The sequence below is a fragment of the Condylura cristata genome, unplaced genomic scaffold (genome assembly GCF_000260355.1).
Source record: "Condylura cristata isolate star-nosed mole 26May11 unplaced genomic scaffold, ConCri1.0 scaffold00004, whole genome shotgun sequence".
Taxonomy (NCBI): domain Eukaryota; kingdom Metazoa; phylum Chordata; class Mammalia; order Eulipotyphla; family Talpidae; genus Condylura; species Condylura cristata.
In genome coordinates, this window is record NW_004567105.1 from 60,105,504 (window position 1) to 60,114,622 (window position 9,119).

General features: G+C 41.1%; 1 protein-coding gene across 5 annotated transcripts in view; it reads left to right on the forward strand.

The window, feature by feature from the left end:
- The window catches only part of VPRBP (Vpr (HIV-1) binding protein), a 55,338-nt gene that overhangs the window by 4,681 nt on the left and 41,538 nt on the right, over positions 1-9,119 (forward strand). For all 5 annotated transcript variants that reach the window (XR_001145032.1, XR_001145033.1, XM_004676113.2 and 2 more), the window contains 2 exons: positions 5,687-5,804; positions 8,858-8,934. Coding sequence is in view for 3 of the 5 variants with exons in the window: in XM_004676113.2 (XP_004676170.1) it covers positions 5,695-5,804; positions 8,858-8,934 (187 nt within the window). In the remaining 2 variants the exon portion in view is untranslated. The remainder of the gene's footprint in view (positions 1-5,686; positions 5,805-8,857; positions 8,935-9,119) is intronic.

Sequence of the window (9,119 nt, forward strand, 5' to 3'; positions counted from 1 at the left end):
GTCTCCTCCGGGGCAGGCGGGAATCGAACTCATGCGGAAGTGGCTTCAGATTCTCAGTGCTGTGCTTTAACCCGCTGCGCCACCAGGGAGGGCCATTGGTAATTTTTTTTAATGTAATGTGTTCTATGCTGATAGTTGTTATTCAAGAAGCATTCCTTCCAGATTTTTTTTATTAGTAAAAATTTTGTAAAATTCACATACTATAAATAAGCATTAGCCATTTAAAAACGTTCAGTTCAGTAGTATCCATAAATTAGTATTATGCAACCATCACTTAGTTCTAAGACATTTTCATCACTCCATAAGGAAGCCCCATATCCATTTAGCATTCATTACCAGTTTCCCCCTCCTCCAAGCCCTTGACAAAGCTCACTAGGCCGCTTGCATATTTATCTGTTCTGGACTTTTTTTTTAAAGATGTATTTATGTATGCATATAGAACTGGGGTACAGGCCAGAGGTGTGGGGGGGTGAGAGGATTCACCAGAGACAGAGTGGGGAGCAGAACAGGCAGACTGATGAAGTACACTGCTGAAGGGAGCAGCGGGCAGGTCACCTTTGGGGCTGGGGCTGGAACTCATGCTGAAGTGGCTTTAGCTTCTTAGTGCTGTGCTTTAACCCACTACACCACCAGGGAGGGCCCTGTTCTGGATGTTATATGTAAATAGAATCATACAATGTGAGGCATTTTTGTTTGGTTTCTTTCACTTGGCATACTGCTTTCAAGGTTCATCCACGGATATAACCTATATATATATTTCCTTCCTGTGACTGAATAATACTGTACCTTGTGAACGTAATCACATTTTGTTTATCTGTTCATATGTTGATGGACAGTTGGGTTTGTTTCTACCTTTTGACTATTGTGAATATGCTACTTTGAATGTTTGTGTACAAGTATTTACTTAAAAGGTTTGTTTATTTATACATACAAGAACTGTGGTACAGGCCAGAGGTGCCAGGGGGTGAGGGTGAGAGGATTCACCAGAGACAGGGTGGGGGCAGAACAGGCAGATATACTGAAATACTGCTGAGGGGAGCAGTGGGCGCACTAGAAGTCCACTGTGCTACGTGGGTCACCTCCCTAGCTGGGGATCAAACTAGTGCTGCAATGGCTACAGATAGCTTCATAGTGCTGTGCTTTAACCTGTTGTGCCACCAGGGAAGGCCCTCCCTGTGTACAAGTATTCATTTAAATATCTCTTTTTCGTTGTTATGGTATGCAATCATTTGCCACATAATGAACAACAGTCTGCTTATACTACAGTGGTCCTGTATATAACCTAGGTATGTAATAGATTGTACTATATAGGTTTATGTAAGCATACTATTTTGATGTTTGCACAATGAACAAATATATGTATCCCTGTCTTTAACATAACCATATACGATGGTGTGGAATTGTTAGTTATATGGTAATATTTCATTGTTCATCTTTTTAGAAACTCTGAGGAGTCACAGCTGTTTTCCATAGTTGCTGTGCCATTTTACATTCTGACCAGCAGTATATGTTTCACTTTCTCCACACCCTTGCCGGTGGGTGTTATTTCCTGAATTTTCTACTACTGTTACATTAGGAATGTCATCTCATAGCTTTGATTTTTGTTTTTCTTCTTTTTTTAAAAGGTGCATTTATTTTTGTGTAGAAGAATTTGGGGTTTAGGCTAGAGGTGGGGGGAGGGAGAGGATACAGCAGGGACAAAGTGGGGAACAGAACAGTCAGAGCTACTGAAATACATGCTAAGGGGAGCAGCAGGAGAGACAGGAGAGGTCTGCTGTGCCATATGTGGGTTAGCTGCATGGCTGGTGATCCAATTCAGGTTATGCAGTGGGTTGTCACAGTGGTAGTGCTGAGACTTAACCCCTAGGCTACCAGACAAGCCCTGATTTTCATTTTTCTAATGACTAATTATAATGAATGTCTTTTCATGTGTGTATTGACCATTTGTGTATCTGTGAAAGGGCTGTTTGAGTCCTTTGCTTGTTGAATCAGATTGTTTTAGTCAAGTTGTAAGAGTTACAGATTTTGGATATTGGATCCTTATTAAATGAATGATTTACACTTTTATAAAAAAGATTTATTTATTTATACAGATAAGAACTGTGGTACAGACTGAGATGATGGGGATGAGAAGATTCACCAGACACATAGTAGGGAGCAGAACAGGCAGATCCACTGAAATACACTGCTGAGGGGAGCAGTGGTTGGGTCAGGAGAGATCTGCTGCGCCATGTGGGTCAGCCCCCTGGCCGGGGATCCAGCTTGTGCTGCAGTGGCTGTGGCTAGCTTCATAGTGCTGTGCTTAACCAGGGAGGGCCTTGTTGTGTCATTTTGAGCGTAAAAGTCTTGTGCCTTTTTGGATTAAATTTTTTAATATTTTAGGCTTTTTGGTGCTATTGTGAATGAAATAGTTTTTATAAATTTGTATTTGGAATTTTCATTGCTAATGAATTTTGTGTGTTGTAACTGTTGATTTGTTAGCTCCAGTAATTTTGTGGATTTTTTAGTATTTTCTTTTTTAAAGATTTATGTATTTGTGCATACAGAACGAGGAACAGGCCAGAGGTGCAGGGGTGGCAAGAGGATTCACCAGAGACAGAGTGAGGAGTAGAACAGGCAGATCAATGGAATATACTGCTGAGGGGAGCAGCAGGCCAGTCAGGAGAGATCTGCCTCACCATGTGGGTCACCTCTCGGGCAGGGGATCGAACTCATACTGAAGGCACTTGCTTGCAATCTTTATTTATTTTTTTTAAAGATTTATTTATTTGTGCATACAGAACTGGGGTATAGGCCAGAGGCTCAGGGGTGGCGAGAGGCTTCACCAGAGACAGAGTGGGGAGCAGAATAGGCAGATCTATGAAGTACACCACTGAGGGGAGCAGCAGGTGGGTCAGGAGAGGTCTGCCACGCCATGTGGTCACCTCCAGGGCAGGCAGGAATCGAACTCTTGTGGAAGTGGCTTTAGCTTCTTAGTGCAGTGCTTTAACCTGTTGTGCCACCAGTGAGGGCCTTGCTTGCATTCTTAACTAGTTGCGCTACCAGGGAGGGCCCTTCTTTAATACTTTCTGTATATAGGATTATGCCTGACATATGTGAATAAAAGTAATACAACTTTTTTCTTTCCTACAGATTTGATGCCTTTAATTTCTTAGCCTTGCCTAATTGCTCTGGCTAGAACTCCATCATTCTTCATTTTTATACAGTGTATGCTTTTCATCGCTGTTGTAACCTCCATGGAATTCTTCTTCCCACCCTTATTTTGATCCTGTTCCCCTTCCCCACCCTGTAGAATGTCTCTGGTTTATAGTTTATTGATTTAGTTTTTATTTTATTACAGTTACTTTTTTTCCTGATCCCTTACACTGCAATAGGGAAACCATCTGGAATTTTTCTTTGTCTTTCTGGCTTATTTCACTGACCATGATCTCTTCATGGTTGCTGCAAATGGCATGAGTTTATCTTTCTTGATTGCTGAGTAATATTCCATTGTGTATATGTGTCACATCTTCTTGATCCAGTAACCTACATTTGGGCATTTGGGTTGCTTACATAGCTTGCCTACAGTAAATAGTGCTGCAATAAACATAGGGGTGCAGGTATCCTTTTGAATTAATGTTTTTGTGTCCTTTGGGTAGATACCTCCGAGTGGAATTGCTTGATCATATATGGAAGCTCCATTTTTAGCAGCTTTAGACACCTTCAAACAGCTTTCCATAGTGGGTGGACCAGTTTGCATTCCCACCAGCAGTGTAGGCAAGTTCCTTTTTCTCCACATCCTCCCTAACATTTGTTGTTGCCATGTTTTTTTTTTTTAACTGTATGTTGCCAGTTTTTTTTTTTAATATGTGTCAATCTTGCTAGTGTGAGATGGTATCTCATTGTGGTTTTGATTTGCATTTCACTGATTAGAAGTGATAATTGTACATTTTTTCATGTACCTGTTGGCTGTTTCTCTTTGCAGGTTTTTTGTAAATTAAAATTATTCCAAATAACTTTTATTTCTAAAAATGCACAAATAGAAGATTATAGTAAACAACACAGATGTGTTTCTTCAGGTTAAGGTCTGAAGTCCATAAAAGCCTATCATTTCATTTTTTTTGAAAAAGAGTTATTTATGCATACAGAACTGGGGTACAGGCCAGAGGTGCAGGGGCAATGAGAGGATTCACCAGAGACAAGAGTGGGGAGCAGAACAGGCAGATTAACGAAGTACTCTGCTGAGGGGAGCAGTGGACAACACAGCAGATGTCTGCTGCTTCATGTGGGTCACCCCTCTTGCCGGTATAAACTTGTGCTGAAGCGGCTGTGGTTAGCTTCATGGTGCTGTGCTTTAACCTGTTGTGCCACCAGGGAGAGCCCTCGTTTTTGGTTTTTTAAAGATATATTTATGCATGCATACGAGAACTGGGGTACAGGCCAGACGTGTGGGATGGTGGGTATGGGAGGATGCACTAGATACAGAGCGGGTAACAGAACAGGTGGATTGACTGAAATAACTATTGAGGGATGCAGTGGGTGGGATAGAGGTCTGCCAGGCCATGTGGGTCACCTCCCTGGCTGGGGATTTAATTCCTGCTGCAGTGGCTGTGGATGGCTTCATGGTGCTGGGTTTTAAAAACCCCTAGCACCAGGGAACCCTCATTAAGAGCATATATTTTGGGGAGTTTTTGCTACATTTGTGTTCTAGAAAATTCGGCACCAAAGTCTTTGACCTTAAGCGCTATGTCTGCGATTATTGTGTGTATACATGGTATGTCGGTAAATGCGTTTTTTTTTTAAAAATATTTGTGTATACAGAACTCGGGTACAGGCCAGAGGTGCAGGGGTGGTGAGAGGATTCACCAGAGACAGAGTGGGGAGCAAAACAGGCAGATCAATGAGTACACTGCTAAGGGGAGCAGTGGGTGGGTCAGGAGAGGTCTGCTGCGCCATGTGTGCTGTGCCATGTAGGTCAGCTCTGGGGCAGGCGGGGATCGAACTCATGCTGAAGTGGCTTTTGCTTCTTAGTGCTGTGCTTTAACACGCTGCACCACCAGGGAGGGCTGGTAAATGTGTTTTTAAAAAAAGATTTATTTATGCATATAAGAGTTGTGGTGTAGGCCAGAGGTATGAGGAGTGAGAGGATTCATTAGAGACAGAGTGGGGTGCATAATTTGTGGATTGGGTGAAACACACTGCTGAGGGGGACAGTGGTGACCCAGGAGTTTTTCTGAACCCTGTGGTTTGGGATCAAAGTCACGCTGCAATCAGGCTGTGGATAGCTTCATAGTGCTGCGACCTAACCCCTTGCACCACCAGGGAGTCTTCAGGTAAATTTTTTTAAGGCAGAAAGAGACTAAAACATTTGTCTAATTTTCAGAGTTGTTCCTGGTCCTTTGAAAGTTAATAATCATAATTTTGATCTAATTCCCTGTCTCATTTGACAGTTGGACAAAACAGTAAAAAGTGAAAGGACTTGTTCATTCTGACTTGAGGATTAGATGCTAAACCCCAGGTTTCCTACTGTACCATAAGTAAAATTTCCTTAAAGGTCCAAGGAGTAAATTTTCTTTTTCTTTTTTTTTTCTTTTTCTTTTTTTACTTTTCTTTGTTTTTAATTATGTCTTTTGCTTTCTCATCTTCCCCTCTTGTAGGGAATATGTGAGGTTTATTTGTGTTCACTTACTTATTTTTCCTTCCTTAGGCTAAGCCATGACTACAGTAGCGGTACATGTAGACTCCAAAGCTGAGCTCACTACACTGCTGGAACAGTGGGAAAAAGAACATGGCAGTGGGCAGGACATGGTACCTATCCTTACCAGGTATGAACAATTGAGTCTTAAAAAAGATTAATTTTAATAAAAGGAAAAACTAATAACATGGGAACATTTCCACCTGGAGTGAATTGTAAATTCATAGTTTTACCTTTTAGAACTAACCTTTATCTCCCTACTTCTCTTTTTCTTTCTTTCTTTCTTTCTTTTTTTTTAAGATTTATTTATTACTTATGCATACAGAACTGGGGTAGAAGCCAAAGTTGCAGGGGTGGTGAGAGGCTTCACCAGAGACAGTGGGGAGCAGAACAGGCAGAATGATGAAGTACACTGCTGAGGGGAGCAGCGGGGAGACAGGAGAGTTCTGCTGCGCCATGTGGGTCACCTCCAGGACTGGGATTGAAATCACATTGAAGCAGCTGTGGCCAGCTTGCAGTGCTGCATCCTAACCCATTGCACCACCAGGGAGGGCCCCTTCTTTTTTTCTTAAGATTTTTTTTTTATAATGCATGCATACAAGAGCTGGGGTGTAGGCCAGAGGTGTGGGGGTTGAGAGGATTCACTAGAAACAATGTGGAGAGAACAAGTGGACCTATTGAAATACACTACTGAGGGCAAGACAGTTGGAGCAGGTAAGACAGGAGAAGTCTACTGTGCCATGTGGGTTACTTCCCTGGCTGAGTATTGAACTCATGCCGCAATGATGGGTGATGGCTTGATAGCGCTGAGACTTTAACCTCTGTGCCACCAGGCAGGTCCCAGGGTATAATTTTATTGAATGAATGTGTTAAGGAGAGAAGGTGAAAAAAGTCCAGGAAGGAATGTTCATGGTTTCTAAATAGAAGGTCCCTGGAATGTGGAGATGTTTAACATCTGGCTTTTGATACTTAGTAACAGAAAGATCGTATTCTTTATATTCTGATCTATTTTTAAGGAATAATGAAAACATAATGATCTTTTGAAAACTTAAACAGGGACCCTCCTTAGTGGCCTGAATGTTCTCAGTGCTATCACCACTAGGGACTGAGTTTGATCCCCAGTAAGGGAGCTAGCCCACATGTGGTGCAGCAGACCTTTCCTGTCTCACCTATTGCCCCCCTTCAGTAGGTCCGCCTGTTCTGCTCCCCACCTGTCTCTAGTGGTTGCTTTTATCACTGTCTTCCTCCTTCCTCTGTCCTATACTCCAGTTGTTCTATGCAAAAAAAAAAAAAAAAAAAAAAGGAATTTATGCTTTGTTCATAACTGTTAGAAACTATTATATTAATTTTTTTAATTTATAACAGTTTATTTTTACATCATTTTGTACATTTTATTTTTCCATCTCAATTGTAATCCCCACGGGTTTCCTATCACCAAGTCACCCGTGTGCCACCACCATAATCCCGTGCACTTCCCTCCCGGCCCCCCTGTTTTTGATCCCATTCCCCACTCCACCCCCACAAAATGTCTCTGGAATATGGTTGTTCATTATTTTTGTTATTTTCCCGCCTCGTCCATTATACTCCTGCTATGAGTGAAACCGTCTGGTATTTTTCTTTCTCTTTCTGGCTTATCTCACTAAGCATGACCTTTTCTAGCTCCATCCAAGTTGCTGCAAAAGACATGTGTTCGTCTTTTTGGATCACTGAGTAATATTCCATTGTATATATGTACCACATCTTTTTAATCCAGTCATCTACTTTTGGGCATTTGGGCTGCTTCCATGTTTTTCCAATTGTAAATAAAGCAGCAATAAACATGGGGGTACAGGTATCTTTTTCAACTGTTTTTGTGTCTTTTGGGTAGATACCTAGGAGTGGGATTGCTGGGTTGTAGGGAAGCTCCATGTTTAGCAGTTTAAGGAACCTCCAAAGAAACTGTTATATTTATTTTAAAGATAGGGCACAGAGAGGCTAAGTCACAGTTGGAAGAGCTAGGGTTTGAATCAGCTCCAGTGTTATATTAAGTAGTTTCTATTGAAGATACTAATAGATTCTGTATATTTCAGAATTTATTTTGTGTTATGCCCCTTTGTGGTAAAGAGAATTTTTGGTTTAGGGGAAGGTGGAAAAAGTTGAACTACAGCGTTAATGAGGAAAGTTTTATAGAGTGGACAAGAATTTTTGCAGGGAGTTTAACCCTTAAGTCAAGAAAGTATGATTTTGTGGAAAAAAGCAGAGAAGAGAGTTTGACTTAAGAGCTTGCTAGATATTAGAGAGTATTTGAATTAGATTAGAACGTCATTAGATTAGGGTGCTCATCAATAAATGATTTTTGCAAAAAAAAAAAAAAGCATAAATAAAAATCAGCTATAACTGATTTTATAACTCAAAACATGCTGAAAGAATCAGACATAAAGAGCATATAAAACTCCATTTGCAAAAATTAATTTGTAGTTGAGAGAAAGCAGATGAGTGGGTGCTTGGGACAGGGGAGGGAGCTTAAGTTTGAGGGGAAACAATGTGTTAGGCTGAAGTAATAGCACATCCAGAGGCCTTGAAGCAGTTTATGGACTTGAACTCTCTGAAGAGTAGCAAGACCATGTGACTGAAGCTTAATAAAAGAGAGTGGAGGAAAAAAGTGATCTGAGATCACAGAGAAGATCCTGATTATTACAGGCTGCTGTGGTTTGATTCAGGATATTGTGTTAAGTCAGAAGTGGGATGATAAATCTGTCAGGTGAAGTAGGGAAGCAAGAAACAAGGGGATATGGGAAAAGGATGTTGCATATAGACCAGGAAGTTGATGATCACGGACTGGACAAGGGTAGGAATGACCACAAGTTAGAGAAATGATTGAAGTAAGCAAATATTTTGTAGGCCGGGCTCACAGGAATTATTATTGTGGGGGATTACAAGGAAGAGGAAAGTTTAATGATGTTTCCTAACTTTGGGGGTTGCTGAGAGTTTTTGAGATAGCAAAGTGGACTGAGGAATGTCTATGGGAGTAAAAATTATTTCCTGAGATGGCCAATTTAGATCTCTGTGTTTATCAGGAAAATATTATTCTAACTTACTGTTTTTATTTTACACCTTTTATTTACACTATTGAATTGTCTGTTGTGGGGCAGTGCATTTTTTTGGTGCTTGTCTAGTGTTGCATCCGTCTTCTCTTTTTGCTAGAATGTCTGAATTGATTGAAAAAGAAACTGAAGAATATCGTAAGGGGGATCCAGATCCATTTGATGATCGACATCCTGGTAAGTCTTGTATTCTATTAAGCCTGCCTCTAATTTTCTTTCAAAACGAATTTTCTTTTTTTTTTTTAAGATTTATTTATTTAGGCCCTCCCTGGTGGCGCAGCGGGTTGGAGCACAGCACTGAGTATCTAAAGCCGCTTCCGCATGAGTTCGACCCCCGCCTGCCCCGGAGTGACCACATGGCG